This window comes from Pelmatolapia mariae, linkage group LG1 (assembly GCF_036321145.2).
Source record: "Pelmatolapia mariae isolate MD_Pm_ZW linkage group LG1, Pm_UMD_F_2, whole genome shotgun sequence".
Lineage (NCBI taxonomy): Eukaryota > Metazoa > Chordata > Actinopteri > Cichliformes > Cichlidae > Pelmatolapia > Pelmatolapia mariae.
In genome coordinates, this window is record NC_086227.1 from 23,660,131 (window position 1) to 23,680,404 (window position 20,274).

General features: G+C 39.7%; 2 protein-coding genes across 2 annotated transcripts; one reads left to right on the top strand and one right to left on the bottom strand.

Moving 5' to 3' along the window:
• Window positions 1-238: 238 nt before the first annotated feature.
• Window positions 239-6,368, bottom strand: LOC134645579 (fibulin-7-like). Its single transcript, XM_063499108.1, has 8 exons — window positions 6,216-6,368; window positions 4,219-4,378; window positions 3,967-4,137; window positions 3,234-3,359; window positions 1,580-1,768; window positions 1,341-1,478; window positions 928-1,063; window positions 239-834 (listed from the first exon to the last, which is right to left on the bottom strand). The coding sequence occupies exons 1-8, from the start codon at window positions 6,282-6,284 to the stop codon at window positions 471-473; spliced, it is 1,353 nt and encodes a 450-aa protein (XP_063355178.1). The 5' UTR covers window positions 6,285-6,368; the 3' UTR covers window positions 239-470.
• A 2,321-nt stretch (window positions 6,369-8,689) lies between these two features.
• Window positions 8,690-19,818, top strand: LOC134629358 (C-type lectin domain family 18 member A-like). The gene is made up of 12 exons (XM_063476639.1): window positions 8,690-8,794; window positions 9,649-9,740; window positions 13,495-13,728; window positions 13,841-13,938; window positions 14,026-14,147; window positions 14,281-14,388; window positions 14,509-14,601; window positions 16,904-17,010; window positions 17,102-17,231; window positions 17,399-17,495; window positions 17,933-18,024; window positions 19,676-19,818. Exons 1-12 carry the CDS (start codon window positions 8,755-8,757, stop codon window positions 19,711-19,713), a joined length of 1,251 nt encoding a protein of 416 aa, XP_063332709.1. The 5' UTR covers window positions 8,690-8,754; the 3' UTR covers window positions 19,714-19,818.
• The last annotated feature ends 456 nt before the right edge of the window (window positions 19,819-20,274 follow it).

Sequence of the window (20,274 nt, forward strand, 5' to 3'; positions counted from 1 at the left end):
GAACAGTGTTGCTCTGTGCTGCAGGAACTGAAGTGTTAAACAACCTCTGCTCGCATATGTCCCTGCTCACAGTCTATCGGGCAGTTCTTAAAACACATTTCACAAGGAATAGAGTGTAGAAAAGCCTTAAAGAATTAGTAAGGAAAAGACTGAACTGTTAATGTTTTATATGATGTTTAATGGGTGTACTGGAGGCAATACAGGTATTATAGTTTTATCACAGAAAGAGTACCAAAACTAGAATCAATAAAACATAATTATAAACCAAAACATCCGTAGGCATAATGATTACGTGCATATGAATTTTAAGGCACTATTACAAAAATAATGCTTTATTTCAGGACGGGCTGTCATTCTTTAGTCTTTCCAGCTTATTGCAAGTATCCTCAAGTCAAGTGCTGTTACTCTTTGCTACATGTACCAATTTTCTACATGCATTTCTATTTTTTTGCACAATAAATAGATTTTTCTTAGAATTCATACTGGGAAACAAACATAGTGACTTTGGTGATGTATTTCCCCAGCTGCACTCGCCTCTCCAGCTCACTCATCTCCACCTCTGCCTCCAGAGTGGCAGGGCCCTGCACAGGGCTCACCAGCATCAGCTCGCCCGTGAGGCGGTCTGAGCGCTGCACTGTGAAGTGGCGGCGAACTGGCCTTCCGCCTAGCAGGGAGAAACGAAGGGTGTCACCTATCGGGCGCAGTGCTGACACTCTGAACATGACGCGGGGAGCTGACAGGTTGGAAACAACAGCCAAGTAATGGTAGGAGAAGGAGTTTGGGGCCTGAGAGCACGCCTTGTTGTCCACAGGGCAGGGGTTACGTTCACAGCGCCTGGAAAATAATGAGAAAGATGTTACTGAAAGAGTGATTTTAAAGAATTAGTTGTTACTATGCATCTCACACAAAAATAAGGATAATGCTCACATAGGTGACGTTTTGACATATGTAGCATTAGGAATTTTGGGGCAGTCCACACGAACACACTGGAAACCACCATATGTATTAATGCACATCTGGTCCTTCGTGCAGTTGTTTTGCCTCGTGGCACACTCATCAATATCTGTCACAAAAGAGAAACACAAAATCCCCAAATTTAGTTGGGACATCATTTAGACTGCAGCTCTTTGATTTGCCATTACTGAAAAGAAAAAGAGTCAAAATGAATAAAATTTTATTAAGTGTACTTTTAGACTCTACATTTTTGTATTACATTCCACAGTGTTCAGAATCTGCCTTTCGGAGGAATGCTTTGAGTACTTCTGAGTGCAAATTTAGCAAAAGAAAAAATCAAAACAAAAGTGATAGCAAAATACAAAGCAGGAAGAAGGACTGCTCACCTTTGCAACTGCGTCCGTCACGGGTCACGTTGTATCCTGCAGGACAGGAACAGCGATAGCCTCCAGGGGTGTTAACACAAGCGTGTAAACACAACCTCCCAGCCTGCCCGTTATGAAACAGCTCACATTCATCAATATCTAAAATGCATAACACACACAGACATGGCTAACAACCCATATGGAAACATCATAATATGAAAAATGTATAGTCTGCGTTATACTAAAGCTGTTAGGTGTACCAGTGCAGGTGTAGCTGTCTCTGCCAGAGATGGTGTATCCTGGCTCACAGGTGCAGTGGGTGGTCCCCTGCACTATATTGCACTGTGATGGACGAACATGAGGCCCGGTGGTGGCAGCTGGTAAAGTGGATGCAGCAGCAGCTGTGGATGGGGAGGTGGCGGCAGAGGTGTTTGTCATGGTGACAAAGACTGAATAAGGAAGAGAAGACAGGTAAGCAATGCTGGTGTGTTGTAGAAAAAGTTTTCATAACCTGTTTTCATATTTTCTTTGCTATAGCTTTGTATCTGCCCCAGGGATACGAGTTATTTATTTAGTCAGCTGACAATATATGTCAGGCACTGATGTTGGTGTGCCGATGGTGATATGAGACAGTGTCAGTCACGCCTGCTCGTGTCAAATGGAATCCAAGAGGAGAGTCACTGGGTTGTATCGGTGGCAACAACATAAAGCCCTCACAGATACGAGTTTGATAGGTAATATTTAATAAGCTCTGTTCTTCTACAAGAACAAGACAGCAGCATGAGCTTAGTGAAGATATCCGAGTGTTAATATATTTGGATTTGTTTATTTTGCTAGTAAGGAATAAAAAGAAGAAAATGTTTGTGTAGAAATTCTGGTGAAATGTAATTTAGATTATTATTATTATTATCATCATCATCATCATTATTATTACTATTATTATTATTATTATTATTATTATTATTATTATTATTATTATTATTATTATTATTATTATTAACTGTAAAGGTCTTTTTTGGGTTTTTTTTACAAAAACACTGCAGTTGCCCACACTATGTTAAATGGGGGTTGTGGGTGGGGAGGAATATGTTGCAGTATATGTTTTAAATAGTGGGAGGTATAGTGGTTAGCTGGGTTCAAATCTGCTCTTCAAATCTAGGCTTCCTGTGTGGTGTCTGCATGTTCCACCTGTGCCGGTGTTCTTTCCCAATACTCTGGCTTTCTTCAAAAACATGTCCAAAAACATGGTTGTTTGGTTTATTGGTGATTCTAAATATAAGCCTTAGTGGTTGACTGTGTCTGTGTGTTGGCCCTGTGATGGGCTGGCAACCTGTCTAGGTGGCATACATGGCCTCTCACCCAGTGACAGCTGGGATGGAGTCTAACTCCCCACCCCCATCCCCCGATGTATAAATGGTATAGTGGTTAGTGCTGTGGCCTCACAGCAGAAACACTCTGGCTTTAAATCTGTTTGTCAGCCAGACTTTTCTGAGTGGAGTTTGCATGTTCTCCCTGTGCTTCATCCCACAGTCCAAACACATGTGTTTTAAGTAAGCGTCTAAATTGAACCTGCGTGTTCACAGCTGTCTCCCTCTCTCTCTTAGCCCTGGAAATCTGTCCACATGTACCACTCCACTCTCTTGGGTAAAGTTGGTGGATGTTTTAACGTAACGATTGGATGAATATCAAAAACATTACCAGACTTTCAAATCTCTCAGTAAACTATCAAACCATCTGTAACTGTAGAAATATTTAGATAGTGTGAAAAAGGAGATGAATTTAGTCAAACTGTTGGTATCTACTGAATTTTAGTGCCTACACAAGCAAATGCCCAATGCAATCTCTTTCAAATGGTAAAGTATCACCACATTTCATTCATGTGTGTGGTCTGAGTATGCAATGTATTATACTTACATGTTGGCACAGGGCTTTGACAGGTAACTCCAGCCCAGCCTTTGGCACAGACACAGGAAAACTGGTTCACCTCATCAACACATGTCCCACCATTCAGACAGGGGGAGAATGCACACTCATTGATGTCTGAGGGAAAAAAGATATTAAGGTTATGTTTGAACTCTGTCCAGAGATACACATATGTATGCAACTCAATAGCTTTGATGCTTGAACATCACGGAACATTACATAATGACATATGCATGTGTGTGGAGACATATGAGAAAATACGGGAGCAAATGAGTTAACAGGAGGGGCAGCCAAAGTGTAGGGGATGCCACATCCTGATCAAACACCCTTTGAGTTGTTATCTCAAAGTCAGCAAGCTGTCAAAGGACAAGGAGGCTGGAATATCGCATGTCACAGCATTCAAAAAGCTCTCTGGACAATGACCAAAGTACATAAAGAAATATGATCATGGGTCACATATGAAATGTATCAACCTATAGAAAAATGTTGTCGGCATGTTTGATGCCCAGAAAGCAGAATGGTGCAAATAAAAGGGGGCAAGGAGAGGAGAGGTTACACAGAGGATGCTGACAAGATTGTAAAAGTGATCAGTGGGTTAGATAGCATGATGAGTGATGGTCAGAGTAATGAAGTGGAGAAACACTGGTGGGAGGAGGATTAGGAGGACACAATGGAGAAAATGACCATCACAGCAAGGCCAGGCAGCAGAAGGCTCCTCTCTCACCTCGGCAGGTTGGTTGCTGGCCACTCCAGGTCAGACTTTCCTGACAAACCCTGCTCTCTGATCCCACGAGTTCATAACCAGGGTCACACAGGAAGTGAACCTCATGGCCAATGCTCTGCGATTTGCCAAGTTTCCTCCCATTAATGAGGGACTCCAGTTTTGGGCAGGTACCTAGAAATTATAAGAACATAACAGCAGAAATATTCTGATATCTAAGATTTTGAATAAAGTCTTTCTAAGATATTTACTTACTGTTGATGGCTTTTGTGTTCTGCCTTGCAGCACTGCTCAGCAGTAAATTTATTTTCTTCTTTAGGTTGCGCAGACTCTGCATGTAGGAGGCTTCATGGGCTGACAGAAGCTTCTGGACCTGCTTCAAGGACCCTTGAATTTCTTGCCTGCTTGGACAGTCCTAGAATAAAAGAGAGCTACTGAATAAATTCATAAATGTTGAATATTTTAAGTCAATACTGATCTTCTAATTCACAAAGAGGATCAGAAAAACAGTTGCAACCATCTAAAAAACCTTGTGAGAAGGTTAGGCATGCTATATAATATTACATTGAAAATGACAGTTTCTTATATTAAAAAAACAAAAAAAACACCATCCTTGCTAAATATCTGAAAATGGAAAAGCAATTTATTTGACTCAGGACAGTTAAAATAATGATTTGTTGAGAGATTAAAGCACCACAAGCCAGTGATGCTGCCTCTATTAGCAGTTTATTTATCTTCCTGTTCATTCAAGGACACGAATTCATTCAAAAGTCTTCAACAAAGGATTTGGTTTTCTTTTTTGTGTCAAATGAAAAAAGAAAATCAAACTTCTAGTGCATTTCTGTCATGTTAAGTCATATAAATTGCACCGGCACATATTTCTGTGTGAATGCTGTCGCAATGAGGAAAAAATCTCTTCATCTAAATGAATAGACAAATGAATCTGCTATACCTACTGCGCTATTTTACCCAGTGCACTACAGAGGCTGAGGTGCTCATATAAAGGAGTAAATCTTGTGGGAATCAGAGAATGTTTTGTCACTATATTTGCCAGCAGGAACCTCGCCCCCAGCTAGCTCCATACTGTAACTCAGTCATGCTGACAAGAAAGGCTCTGTGTGTAACACTTTCTTATGTGGTTCCAGGTGTGATGTTCTGCTTAGGTTTGAAGTTTTAACTACACGAGTCATTATAGAAATGGAGGTAAAAGCTTTCATTAGAGGGTAATTACTTGCTGATTTTTGACTCAGCCAGTCATCTCCTTCCAGCGCCTTGCTTTCATTTAACAGGGTGTGAGCTCAAGTGAGTTGTACACACCTATTTTCAACCCATAACCGTTCCCTCATTACACCCGTTGATTCAACAGCATCAGTACCCACCTGGCCTCTGCTCTCTCACATGTTTTCAGACAACCAATTAGTGTTTTCATCCATCAGCAGTTATGTAAGAAGAGTCAATATTTGTTGAAAACGCCTTTCTTATTTAGACTGAACTGAGGTTTGGAATGGCTTCAGTCATTTTTGGTGCTGATGGCTGGTGTTTATCGGGTAGTTGTCAAAGGCCCCTTTCTGCCTGTGCTGGGAGATATTTCACATGGTGTTCATGTTAACTGGGTGATGTTAGCACAGTCTGTAGGAGGCATGTGGTGCTGGAGCACAAAATTGCAGCACAGTCCTATTTAATAGATTTAGAGCCTAAATAACAATATGCTCTCACGCACATATACAAGAGTCTACAGCATCACACTCACATTATTATGCACTTCTACAAACACATTATTGGCTGGCCATTTTTCAGCAGAAAACAAACAAACAAATATATACAGGCACAGACATGCATGGTAGAAGCTAAAGAGAGCCTTTCACAGCCAGATGCAGCGTTTTGGAAATGTTTAGCTGGTTTGCAGTGAAGCACAGCATAGATATAGTGAGTGAATTCAGCCACCAGAGCCTCTGGGATGTTGCTCTTGAGGCTTGCGTGCAAAGTAAGGGTGACTCAAGGTTTGCTCTGTGAAAATTTTTTTGTGATGCCAAGAAGTACATTCACATTAAGATCTGCTCTGGACTTCAGAAGAAGTTATGCATGCAATTCTATTTAAGCCATACATAATTCATGAAGCACATTTTAACCAATTCCTTTTGACATAAGAACTTTAAGTGGAATGACGTGATATAAGTTCAGGTACCCTGCTGTGACTAATTCATTCATTCATTCACTCAATAGTTAACAATTTTAGTTGCATACTTGCTTACCTGCCCCAAAGTAGGATGAAGCAAACAGAAACACAGTAAGGTGATGGCAGTCACGGGTGATGCAAACATGTTTCCACTAAAACCAGTCCAGTGTGCACTCACTAATCGCTTCTCAAATGTGTTAGAACTTGCGTGCAGTGTGAACTTTGTGCCGCCGGCTCCCAGAGTGTGTAGGAACTCCAGGTGAGAGAAGGACCACAGTTGGCAGTGGGAAAGCTGCCGCAGCTAAACATTGTGGAATGTTGTTTACTCTTCAGTAGCCAATCAGCAAAGGAGAAAAATGTGACCACATTATGATCCCTTTTTACTTAATTTGGAGTGCACTTCCTCTCTGTTTAAAGCAGCTTGGTCTTGGAGAAAAGGTACAGTGAAGCTGTAACTTCTGCTGGAATAAAGGTGCTTTCCTGTTCTGTAATTAGACTGATTAATTAGATTGAAATAAAGACTGGTTTCAGCTTTCGAGCATAATGTCCATACCTGCCGTGGCTATTATTGTAGCAGTGGATTGCGGGCAGCTGTATAACATCTGGATCCAAATCAAAAAGTGCCCCCAGTTCACTTTTACTTTGCTAAATTCATCTCTTTAATCTCAGATGCTCTTCTTAAATGAGCTATACGCAGCAAGAGTAAGCAGACTACATGTACACCTATCAGCCAGAATATTACAACTGCGGACTTGGTGTGAATAACACTGATTACCTGAATATAATGCGAGATAGAGTATCATACGTGAGATGTAAGGGAAAACAAGACTTAATATTCTGAATATTATACTATGGAGGACCAAACTTTCAGCTTACTGTATATGCTTGCAAACAATTTGACACCTAATACCTCAGGACACCTTTACACACTTTTTGGAATCAGTGCATTGACTTATGAAAGTTTTGGCAGCATGACTGGTTGTTGAGGTAAGTGATAAATTATAATTTTTAAACCTGTCTGTATGGTGCATGAGTGATGTGGAATGAAGTTGCACTTTTTTTGAGGGAAATCTCATCATTTAAATAAAAATGTAGAGATATGCTAAAGAAAACATTTATTGTGTAGATGGACTATTGTCATCACACCCCTGTGAGCAGCCAGCAGCGCTACATTTCGATGTGTAAAATGTACCGAAGACACTGAGACCTTGACTACTGCTTTGAACTCAAGCATGAAGAATGTTTTGGTTCTTCCTTTGATTGTTGGTTTTACCTGAGAAATCATCTTTGTGGGTCTGTGTTTGTCTGAGCCTTTAACAGACTGAGTGCACAGCTGTCATTTGGCTCAGCGGAGTCAGACTGTTCCTCACTGATGCAGCAAAATCAAAAGGATGGGAAATAAGTGGACAGCCGAGGGACCGAATCCTCAGTGCAAAATACCTACAGACCACAATGGAGAGAAATGAGTGGGATTGTATTGTACTGTGCTGCAGTCATCTCCAGACACTGAATCACCTCACAGTTTGCAGATTCATGATTCATGCTTCCCGTACTGGGTCCTTAAAAACATTGTCACCAAGTCTAAACAGGCACCCAGAGAGAGCACCATACTGTACCTTTACACAGATATTTCTAGGCTTTTTGTACTACCACACATCATGTTCTCCTACAGCTTCATATGGCTTAGAAATGAAGACAGATTTCAACTGGCTCATTTGAAAAACAGATATCAGTGATTCAGTAGCAGCAATCCATCAATAAGAATGACAGAAATCATTAAGCCATATGTTTTCCTTCCAGCATCTGACAGTAAGTGGCAACACACCTGCTGTCAGTTTTGGAAAGTATGCAAACAAAGCATTTATTTTCAAGTGCTATACTTTATTATGGTATTCCACTGCCTACCACATTTATTTTAAAACTGTTGTTATAATTTTGCTAGACTCATCATATGTGTCACACTACAAGCTTAAAGAATTCTTGAAATATTGTAGATTACATTACTAATCGGTAGATGTCATATTGCTATGGCACTCAGCTTGGAGCGCTAAGTGCCTCTGCCATGATGCTTGTACTACAAACTAGAGCAATTTATAAAATATGGAAAAAAAGTGTATTTATTTTTAAGTGCATTATATTGAGAAGAAAACAGCATTAGGAAAACTGCAATATAATCATTTCATTTTAAGTTCTGTGGAAAGACAGCTCAGTTAATGGATTTGAAAAGATGACTCCTTTTACTCTCTTTTATAACCTGTTGAAAGATCAGTATGCTTTAAACACAAATTAAAATTGAGATAATTTGAATATTTACTTAGTGATATATTGAAACGACATAGAAACTCTACACTGTGTCTACAGTCCCTGTAGGATTAGTAAATTCCTCTTTGAATAGTCAGTGGCATGTGCTGCAGCCTGAGGTGAAAGCACTTGAGCCAGTGAGGATAAAAGAGGGAGGAGAGGGGCAGGGAGGCAGGATAGGATAGCAGAGCAAGTGGCCACTGTTGGTGCAGACACTGCAGGAGTTCACAATGGGGTCGGTAACAGCGTCCGGGCGTTTGGATGTTTTTGTCGTTTGCTTTCTTCTGCCCCCGTTTAACTCAGCAAACTGGATCATGGCAGAGACACCGGAGCTCCGGATTTTCCCCACCACCGGTAAACACAATTAGCGTTGTGAGAGAAGTCAGGTGGCCACAAGGGACAGTTTCCAGTAGAGGGTGATCAATTTACACACATTTTAGATTGGTTAAGTGAAGCTGTGAAGTGGATGTTTGAAAGGACAGGTTCAGTTATAAAGGTTCAAATTTTTATCTAGTAGTTAGTTAGAAGTAAAATGTAATTTTCTGTTGACTAAATTCTTCTGGCTAAGCACTAAACTCCATATTAAATGTGTGGCATTAGCTTAAATTGAATTGAATTAAACAGGCTTCTCTTTAACTTTTTATTATAATCTAATATCAGTAAGTTAAGTCCATAAGATGTGAAGTTGATGATCAGCAGATCAAAGTCAGCAGTGTGGTAACATTTTCTCATGATACAGCCTAACAAACAAAGATTTAAGGTGGTCAGCCCCAATTTAGATTATTATACAGGATTTATTTTAGCTTGTCTAAGAGTTAAAAGTAAGGAGAATTGGGAATATGTTCAGTTAACTGCTTTACTTGAGTTCACATAAAAAAAGACAAATCTTTAGTGTTTATTTATAGCATAACTACATACACTATGATCAGCAGACATACATATGTTGTTTAAAGACACTGCCAGCAGGTTTATATTATTAAAACAGTTTTAGATCGTTCATATGACAAAGAATTCTCTCAATAAATGTTAAAAAGTTTTAAAATGTGTTGTGATTGATTTTGTGTTTAACCTACAAACTCCCGGGTGTAGATGTGATAGACTTTACAGTCCAAACTTTTACTCTCTGTCTCTCTCCAGTGTATTTGCATTTAGTTGCCACAGCGACAGCAGTAGAAGTATAGTTAATGACCATCTGTATCTTCTTCCAGGGCTCGGGGTGAAGGAGCACTCACAGATTGTTGCTCACCACAATAGACTGCGCAGCCGGGTCAAACCCATGGCAGCTAACATGCAAAAAATGGTTTGTGGCACCTATTGTCTGTCTCCTCTGTGTGTTTTTGAATAGTGCCTTTGCTGTCACTGAGTTTAACATCACGCTTTTGTTAACAGTGTGGGCTCACGTAAACTAATCAGTGTGGGTAGACTGTCTGGTCTTCCTATGCAGCTCATGTTTTTCTCCTAATAAGGAACATTAGTTATTTGTTGTTGTTTCTCTTCCCATTCCTGTGTGAAAAACACTTAGCTGCAGGTTGTAAACTTAATTGTTATGCTTCTAACATTAAGTAAACCTGCAGCTTCAGTTCCAAGGCCCAGAAAAACAGTAATTGTCATAAGTGTCAGTCACACTGATCGGGAATGTGTGAAGATATGAGGTAGCACGTCCGAGCTGAGCGCTCAATCAGCTAAGTGTGACTCTCCCATGACAGCATCTATAACTTAGGAGGACTCTTGAGGTTACTGAGGTCCCTGTGCATTTAAAGGACAAGCTGAAGTGCAGAAAAGGCAGCTTTGATCAGTGGCCACAGTTGTTTCACTGAAAATAATTTCAATTTTTAAAAGTAAACTCACCAAATGACCACACAAACAGCAGGGTTTGGGGTCGAGCTGTCTTCCTTTGTAGTGCTGATAGTCTCGGCGGTGTGAAATAGTAGCGTTAGTGCACAATTTGTTCTGCTCTGCTGCAGGCTCACTGATAGTGTCAGAAATGAGAATGAGGGCAATATCAACTGGGTGTGTGCAAGTTTGTCAGGGTCATTAAGTTTATTTTTTAGACAACTAAAGTTAAGTAACTAAGCAACATTTTTCACTTGTCTCTTTATTCTAATGATCAACAAATAGGTCTATTATAAACATGACAATAACAGCATGTTTCGAGAGAAACAATGAGTAATGTTTCTGAATGTGCAGCAAATTCTAAACAGCAGTGCTAAATTGTTTCCCTGTCTTACTCCATCAGTTGCTCTGCTATACAGTGCTTATCTGCACAACTCTCTTGCATGTATCTGATTATGAGAGGTAATGAAGGATTATGAAACTCACTGTGTACTAGATACCCTTTGGGCCCAATATGAGATTTGTGCCAGGGCAAACTGTCACTTTTTCATAGATTACATCCTCAAAGCCAGTCGTACAGACTGAGCCCCTTTTCTTCGACTGCTCTTCAGCCTCAGAGAACTGTTCGCAACTGATAAGGCAGTAATGAGAAAAAGAGGATGTGGATAATCACTTTGCATTCACAACTCTGGTTTTACAGGTAATTTCCCCATGAAAACCCTCAGAGAAGGCTTTGCCAAGCTGAAGAGGCATTATTAAAGAGCTTTACTGATAAACGTTAAAAGGCTCAAGGCTTCGCCTGTGTTTGCGAATATCTTAATATGCTTTTTTTCTTCCCCCTCTCCCGCACAAGAATGAACCAGCAAGTATTATGGTGAGATTGTGTTGAAGTGATTATTATATGGTCCTTTAGGCTTTGCTTTCAGGATGAGATAAAATACCAATATTCCAAGAATGAATGATGCTCCTCCTTTTCTCACCCAGTGCCCTGTCGGCGGGTTTTCTTTGAGCTCTTTAGGCTAAGAAGTATTGAGGTCATACCACCACTCAAAGAGGCCGATATTGAAGTTTAGTGGTCTCTTTTGATATGGAAATCATGACCTCTGTTTGTGAGATTTTATCTTACTAATCTCTCTGAGAACTATACCCAAGGGTCCAACGTGTTATTTTAATGTAGTTAGCTTCAGAGGGAGCCATTTTCCTGAACTTTAGATGCATTCCATTTTTTTTCCTGTATTTTTACTGCTACTAAACACCTGAATATAACAGTTGTTGGTGCCACAAAGAAGGCTGAAATGCATAAATTGTTCATGCTGTTAGGCGCTGATACATAATGGCACACTTCAAAATGAAAGATATTACCCAGTGATCTAATAGCCCTCTGTCATCAAAGGCTTTGGCTGGCTGACATCAGAGAGCAGAGTGAATGATGAACTCAAGAAGCCTCAGCGTTTTGACACTACACAGCAGAGTTACACCAGGAAAACCTGTCTTGAAAATCCTGTCAGTTGTTTGACTGACATTTCAGACAGATTTGGATTTTCCATCTGTACTAATTATGAACAGAACAGAGGGACAGAAATACAAGCAGAAGCAGGAATCTCTGTCATTTAGGCTAAAAAAATGAGTTTAGTACATTTGAATCATTCTTCTTTGACCTAAAGTTCGTCAGGATTGTAGCTAACCATGGACTGTGCTCACTGAGTTCACGCCTCAACTCTTAACAAAGCCCTGTGATTGATTTGGGTAGTGCAGTCTTAGCAGTGCATGACATCAGAGAGCCAGCCAAGCAGACACATCGATATAAGATCCCTCACTCCTGTTCTGGTAGACATATTGCACACTACTACTGCAAACTAATGGTTTTGCACCAGAATAACAAAGAGTTTTATGTATATCAGTGGACTGTTATACAGCACTTTATTTGCACACCCAAAGTGCTTTCTTACTGCACTCATTTACTCATTCACATAAGCGCTTTTATCAAATTTAGCATTCACACTCCAATAGATGCATCTGGGACAATTTGCATCTTGGCCAAAGATACTTTGACGTGCAAGCCAGGTATTAAACACCAGACAACCTGCTCTATCTCCTGAACAACAGCCACCCCGATATAGTTACAAAGTACATCATAATGGCTTTCACACATGCACTTTAGCTCTTAACTGTTCTAGGTGCTAAAAAGGGGTATATGAGGGGCACATTTCTGACACATATTCTCTATATTAGCCGATCTTTAACTTGCCAGGTCTCTGGAATGAAGTCTGTGTGATGCCTAACCGTATGAGAACAGAGTCACACTATAAAGGCAGTATTCACTGAAACCCCACTGAGGATTTCTGGTACTGTTTGCTGCATCATGCTTAATGTGCAAAAAGACAACTTTTGTCCCATTCCTCTGCTTCCAAAATTACAAAAAGGAAAAGGACAGAGCAGCGATGCTAGTGATAGTAATAAAAGTCTCCTTACAGCGAGAACGTTATTGGTTTGAACTCACCAGCTAGCTGGGGCCTTTATGTATTTTGCAGTATGCATTCTCCTACATTTAGGAGTGGGGTGGCTGTAGCTCAGGAGGCAGAGCAGGCCCTCTACTAGTCGGAACTTCGGTGGTTTGATCCCTGGCTCCCCCTAGTCTGCAAGCCAAATATCCTTGGGTAAGATAATGACCCCAAGTTGCTCTGCAATGCCTCCGTTGGTGTGTGAATGGTAGTTAGTAAGCGCATAGAAGATAGTAAATGTGGCGTGTTGTAAAGAGTACTCCAGGAGAGTAGAACTATATATATATGCTATATATTATTTATATATAATTTTGATAGCTGACACTGGCTAATCACTGAGTATAATTAACCTACTTCAGATTGCCTTGATATACATCACTTTTTAAAAGACAAAGTCATTTATTTGGAACTTTTGGTAGGAAAGACTGACAATACTGATCAAGTCTGACATAAATATAAATAAATTATAAATATTATGATCTAAAGCAGCTTTTAAACAAAAGCACAGAGAAACACAATGTAAACAAGACAAAGAGCCTGTTTGAGCTGCATTTTCTGATGAACCTCCTATGTTAGCCAGTTGCCTAGGACCATAGGACCATAAAAACAGAGACGAGATTGGAAGCATTAGCCTTTTATCTGTGTGTCTCTTTGTTTACTGTTGAAATTGAAACCCATGTCACTGTACTGCAGAATAATGGGGATGTTTATTTTCTATAGGACTGGAATGAGAAGTTGGCTACACTTGCAAAGGAGAGAGCCACATTGTGTCACAAAGAGCCTTTCCTTCAACACTCCTTGTCTTTCAGCCATATTGGCTGGAACACACATCTTTCTGTTGTTGGTGCTGCTTCATTTTCTGACATCATTGACTTCTGGTTCGACGAAGGAAAAGATTTTCTCTACTCCAGCGGCCGATGTAAGGAAAATGCCACCTGTCAACACTATACCCAGGTATTCACCAGCATATACAAACCATACACATGTTTATATGAAGTCCAACAGCTGCATACAGTTGCCTATAAAAATGCTGTTTTGTGTGTCCAAATCCTCTCTTGTCTTGTAGCTGGTCTGGGCTACTTCAAGCCAGGTGGGCTGTGCCAACCAACAGTGCTGGAGAAATGGAGAACTCTGGGAGATATTTGTCTGTGCATACTATCCTGGGTAACAGTTTGCTTTCCCAAAAAGCTACATATTAAAAGTATTATTAGAAAACACAATTTTTTTGCTGCATATATTTTCATGTTTCAGGGGTAACTGGGAGGTAAATGGTCAACTGGTGATGCCGTATAAATCAGGGCTGTACTGCTCTCTCTGCACCTCCTCAATGTCTGGCTGTTTGAGACTGTGGGACCATGTAGGCGGACTATGTGGTAAGACAAACACACACACAAAATGTATTTATAGTTGTATTTTTTCAGTGACAGCAAACTTTCTTTAATATTTAATATGATCAGTTCCCAGTTGTTCATTTTGCAGCCTACATGTTTTTGTTTTTCTAATCAGAGATTCCAAAGAACCCATGTCGAATGAACTGTGGCGAACATGGCCATCTTAATATCTCCTCTTGCAAATGCAAGTGTGACCTCGGGTTCACTGGACGCTTCTGCCAGGGTACCAATTATCAACAGCTGATGTCATAAAAATCATTCTCAGTCTGCTGTCCTTGTTTATCTTAATGTACAAAGAGAAAGCAAAGGCAAAAATGCTGCTGTTTTATTGTGTGTTTTTCAGTTCGGTGCAATGTGCAATGTGTGCACGGGCATTTCAAAGAAGAGGAATGCTCTTGCTTGTGTGCTGTTGGCTATGGTGGTGCTGAGTGTGCAGGTAAGTGAAGTGTGCTTTAGTATGCAACAGTCTGCCACAAGAGTAAGGCCTCCTGCCTGATATTGTGCAGGTCTCACTTTTACTGACTTATAATCTCTAAGCTGTCAAGTGATGGATTTCACTGGATGTCAGATGCTGACTTGTGGTATCAGTCAGCAAGATGTTAGCAACACATCTTTTAAGTCTTGTGAATTGTGAGTTGTGGTCTCTGTAGTTAAAATTAGTATGTCCACCTCACATGTGCCTGATCAAAATGAGATCTGGAGAATTTGGGGATTGAGTCTACACCTCAGATTCCTGTAATGTTTCTCCATCTGTTCCTGAACATGTTTGTTACAGTGTTGCAAGGTTACTGTACTAAAAGTGATCGCTGGCACAAAGGGCTGTCTAAGGTAGGAACAGCACCATAAAAATAAAACAAAGGCAAAACTAATAATGATAATAATAATAATAATAATAATAATAATGATAATGATAATGATAATGAAAATTAAATTTGATCTACTAGTTTAATTTCCTCTTTTTATCTTTTTAAGACAGCTTCCAAAGATGCTGCTATTCTTTGATCACTTCCTGGAAGTCCCATTCTGAGCATGTGCACTGTCCACTTTGCAGTTTCATCACAGACCTCAGATGTGTATAGTCAGCAAACATTATCTTCTGTTTACGACTGATCTCATTTTATCTGATTTTATGTGGACAGTCATTGCTGTTAATGAGAGCTTGATTGGATTTGCAAGGAGTTTTCAGTTTACGAGTCCACATGCAGCATCTCAAGTGATGAGCAACATTAGAAACACGTTAGTGGGTTAAAGGCTAATAGCGTTGGTAGGTTTAATAGGAATTTGTCCCCCAGGGTGAGACTGTCGTCACGGAGTTCCACTTTATTGTTGTGTGGTGTCTGACAGAGTACACTCAGTTAAGACCTGAAGTACAGAGTGTGCTTTATGGCCACACAAACACAGTATGCCCTCAGTGCCCTCCCTAGTTACTAGATTTGGTTCCTTGCACTTCCTGACAAGGAAAGTATAACCTATCTGACACATTAGATGAGTTAGAGCACAAAGGCCCGTGAAAAAGAAGGCTTTCACTGAGAGATCCCATAATAGCAACTACACTGAAAGCAGCCGAGAGAAAAGTCGATCAAACCAAAGTTTTTTTTCTTTAATCACACCTCGACATAATGTGCAACAAAGTTTAGGCTGGTTGTATGTGTTAATGAACATTCAGAGGACAATTAATGCCTGCAGTACACACACACACACACACACATGTCTGGTTTGCTATCCTCGTGGGGACATCCCATTGACATAATGCTTTCCCTAGCCCCTTACCCTAACCCTAACCATTAAAAATGAATGCCTAACCCTAACCCTTACCCTAAACCTAACCATAACCTAATTGTAACCCTGACAGTAAAACCGCATTTTGAGTGTGAAAATTGCTTTCAACCCCGAGGGGACCTGGATTTTGGTCCCCACGGTGCAGAAAGTCCCCACCAGGATAGTAAAAGTCAGATTTTGGTCCCCACCAGGATAGTACGAACCCGTACACACATACACACACACACACACACACACACACACACACACACACACACACACACACACACACACACACACACACTGTTCACTGATATAAATGAAAATGCAATTAATCATTTTTATCAAAAGCAACAGCTTTTTTTTTTAAAAAATGTGACTTACATTCACATTTTAGGTGCTTTTAGATGGTGGACAGTCAGCGTGTACTACAGCCTGAAAGCCATGAATGTTTTACCCTTGTCAAAGTTACTGAGATGCTCACTCTTTTTTCCATTTGTCCTACTGCATTATAGAGCCAACAATTTGACATTTGCCAGTGGAATCAGACAAGAAAATCGTACTTCACCAGTTAGTGGTTTTAATATTGTCACTGACTAACGGTTCTTTATGTTTTTATATATCTAATCAAGTTTTACTCTGAGACCAAGAAATGCTTTTTTTCGTCCACATAGTCCACACACATAATGAGAAATGCCATCTGCTAATGACATGGTAAAGGATACTATAGTAGTTTATTGATGGTTTCATCATTGACCTTTAGAGGAGATATGAGGGGATTTTCTGTGATCTCATCAGGTAGACTGGTAGACACTTTAATACCTTAGTGTACATCACTTTATTTCTGAGAAACTGGCAGCCACTGAGTAAGGAAATTTGTGCTTGTTCCCAAGCATGTGTAAGTCTGTTCTGTCTGCTTTGAGGTTGGTGGTCAGTGTTACTACTCTTCATTTTTAGTTTATGTGCTTGTGTCCCAACAGAGAAAGTGGAATTCCCATTTCAAAGCTGTGATCTCATCATAGATGGAAATTGCTTTATGGTGTCTTCTGATGTTGAGACCTACTATGGGGCTAAAAGTCACTGTCAGGTGTGTGTGCCTCACTAAGGAGCCTCATCGAGTTTTCTATAAAACAACATACAGAGACCAAGTTTAAAATTTTTCTTATGTAAACCATCAGGAACAAGGAGGCATTTTGGCTCAAATCCACAATCAGAAGGTTCAGGACATTCTGGCTTTTTATCTTAGTCAGCTGGAGATGAGCAACGAGCTCACCAGGAATGACTTTGAAACTGAAAACTTCTGGATAGGTACTCTTTTGTATTATAAATTAATATAAATGAAATATATCAGTTATATCTTTAACACTGAAAAACACTGACACTTTAACTTGCTGGTTTTTTTTATATAGACATGCTATGGGTATGGATGTAGTTGAAATGGTGCATAGATAAAACAGCATGTTTTTACTCCACAGGCCTGACATATAAACCTCCAAAAGACTCATTTCGCTGGGACACAGGAGAGATTCCCAAATACTTCAGCTTTGCCTTTGGGCAGCCTGACAACCAAGGGTAAGAGACCCATTTAGAATGAGACATTAGCTACTGACAGACGGCCGAGGGAAATGGACCAAAACAAACAAAGCAATTCTCCTGAAAGGTGGAAAAATCTGCTTCTCTGTTTTGTTTTTTGGGGGGTGGGTTTGGACGTTTGTTTTCTTTTAATTTAGCCATTTTCCCCTCTGTTTACTTTAGTTCTTTATTTTTATTTCAAATTAATTAATTAACCCAGTTTTTAACCAATAGAAAAGACAGTGATCTTAGTTGACATGCATCCCTCATTAATACCACTAGATGTCTCTGTTTCCCTCTGTGTTTCCTTAACCTTTGTAATTATAATCACTTCTTTTGTCCATGCTCTCAGTAGCAGTGCATAATGCTAACCATTTCTGGTATCTATCACAAACCCTTCACATTAGTCCACTCACAGCTTCTCTTTTTCTTTACAGTTTTGGAAACTGTGTCGAGTTGCAGGCATCGAGTGGTTTCAACTGGAATGACCAGCGCTGTAAAACACTGAACAGATACATTTGCCAGCACGGTATGGCTCCTTCTGGGAGAAAGTGGATAAAAACCTAGATTAAGTTTTTGCACAACTGGCTGCCTAAAAATATTGTAACAGAATTTCAGAAAAACTAAAACTGTTGACATTTTTTATTCAGAGATAAAGCTTAACCTGAGAGGAACACTTCTTTTTTTCTTCACTATGAAATCTTTGCACATTAATTTTACTCAAAAGCAACCGCTGTTTTGTCCACAGATGATTTGCAAATGAGAATGTACTGTCCTTCTATATCTACCCAAACATGGCAGTCTTCCTTTTGAAAGAGATCTGTGTGTCCGAAGACCCCAGTGCCTATAGTGCTATTAGAAAAGGATTTACTACACTGACTACTTTGTAATTTATACTTTTGACATTTTAATACATTTAAGAGAGATTACTGTAATAAGATTAACACTACGTTGCAGTTCAAGGACAGTGTTTTATCTTCAAAGCCACATGGTATAAGTGATCCTTTCACATAACAAAAAATAAATAGATTTTAATATAAAAAAAATCTATATAAAGAGAGCTCAATAATAGTTTCTGTTTGTTTAGGTAGCAGAATGGACATCCTCTCATTTTTCCATTTTAAAAATGGCCTCTTCTTTACAATTTTGGTTTCTGCTTCTTGTACATGCTGTGCTCCACTGTGTCGAGGCAATTAGTTTTCTTACTTCACTGCCTCTGTCACTGATGTTCAGTGAAGTGTAAAATATTAATCCAGTGTGTCCAGTAATGATGTGAAAACACAGAAATCTCCATGTGATCCCGCTCACACCTGCCTCTCAGTCTAAATCAATGGCACTCAGTACTCACCATCAAGAAGCTCTGAGTAATCAATATACCTCAGCTCCACAAAAGCCTGCAGTGTCTGAAAACACACACACACACACACACACACACACACACACACACTTACATTGATCATGAGAAATGAGATGGTGGCAGATGTTTAGTTTTGCCCACTTGAGTGTGTCTTTGCAAGTGTTTGCTGTGTAATCTATTGATTACTCGTAGCTGAATGATGGATCTGCTCTGAATCTGGTCCTCGTTGCAGGGATGTGATTTTTACAAACCGCCTTTCTTTTTTCCTTTGTGTACAATGTGTAAAACATGATTAGTAAATTGTGATCAAAGGGGAGCTTGCTGCTGAACTGTGTCTGTAGCAGATAGTCCTATGTGTTTTTAACAAAGCTAAATTTATGGAAATATTCTTCCTCAATCAATAACGTTGTCACACTTCCTCTCAAAATAAAAGCAAAATTTCACTAAAGCAACAAAGAACTACAAGCATAAATTAAGCTGATTATAAGTGCACAGAGCCCTGCAGCCCATCAGACTAATTTCCAGACATTATTGCTGTGTTGTTTTAATTGGTAATAAAATGATAAGTGGATATCACACAGCCTGGAGCAGACACGAAGTTGTGTTTCTCCACAGTACCGCTTGTACTTGTGTCTATGTGTTTTTTTTATGTATGAAAACTTATCCACAGTGTGAAACTCTTTCATGACTTTGACATTTATGACCTTACAATCATTTCTGAAGAGAACCGAAGGATACCTTGAGAATTATAACACAAATGCAACATTTTTTGTGTGCCCAACAAGCAGAATCCCTTTTATATTTCATGTTTTTCTTTTTACAGATGCAGAGCATATTGCTCAGTGGGAGGACAGCAGGTGACCTGGATTTTTCAAAGGGGTGAAATACTGCAGGTGTGATTATTTTAAGACACATGTATGCTGGGACAATAGCCACCAGTGTTGGTGAATGTTTTGCTTTTGCTGTAGTACTGTACTGTGCAAATCTCTTTAACTACCATTTTTACTGGGAGAACAGGAAATACGTGTGATGCAGTGACTGATTGACATATGCGTAAAAATGCATGAAAATAGAGTATGTAAGGCAGAATTTGTTAATGAAAGTCAACATTTGCTGTGAACACCTTAATTCTTCAACACAGCCTGAACTCTCTTGGGTAGGCTTCCTTGTAATTTCTTTATGTAGTGTTCAGGAATTGTTCTCCAGGCTCTTAAAGGACATTTAAAGTTCTTTTTTGGATCTTGGCTGCCTTTTGTTCAGTTCTCTGTCAAGATGATCCCACACTGCTTCAATAATGTTGAGGTCCAGGGGAGGTCCTGGGGAGGATAATACATGATCGGACAGAACTGAAAATGACTGAAAAAGGCACCAGTGTTCACGCACTTTCAAACCTTCAAAAAAACAAAACAAAACAAAAAAAAA

Excerpts from the sequence above, each read along its gene's own strand:
- LOC134645579 (XM_063499108.1), bottom strand. The coding sequence starts at position 6,284 with ATGTTTGCATCACCCGTGACTGCCATCACCTTACTGTGTTTCTGTTTG. Across the intron at positions 3,360-3,966 it reads CCAGCAACCAACCTGCCGAG|ACATCAATGAGTGTGCATTC; the intron begins GTGAGAGAGGAG and ends TTTTTCCCTCAG. Across the intron at positions 1,479-1,579 it reads AGACAGCTACACCTGCACTG|ATATTGATGAATGTGAGCTG; the intron begins GTACACCTAACA and ends TATGCATTTTAG.
- LOC134629358 (XM_063476639.1), top strand. The coding sequence starts at position 8,755 with ATGGCAGAGACACCGGAGCTCCGGATTTTCCCCACCACCG. Across the intron at positions 8,795-9,648 it reads CCGGATTTTCCCCACCACCG|GGCTCGGGGTGAAGGAGCAC; the intron begins GTAAACACAATT and ends ATCTTCTTCCAG. Across the intron at positions 17,232-17,398 it reads AACTGAAAACTTCTGGATAG|GCCTGACATATAAACCTCCA; the intron begins GTACTCTTTTGT and ends TTTACTCCACAG.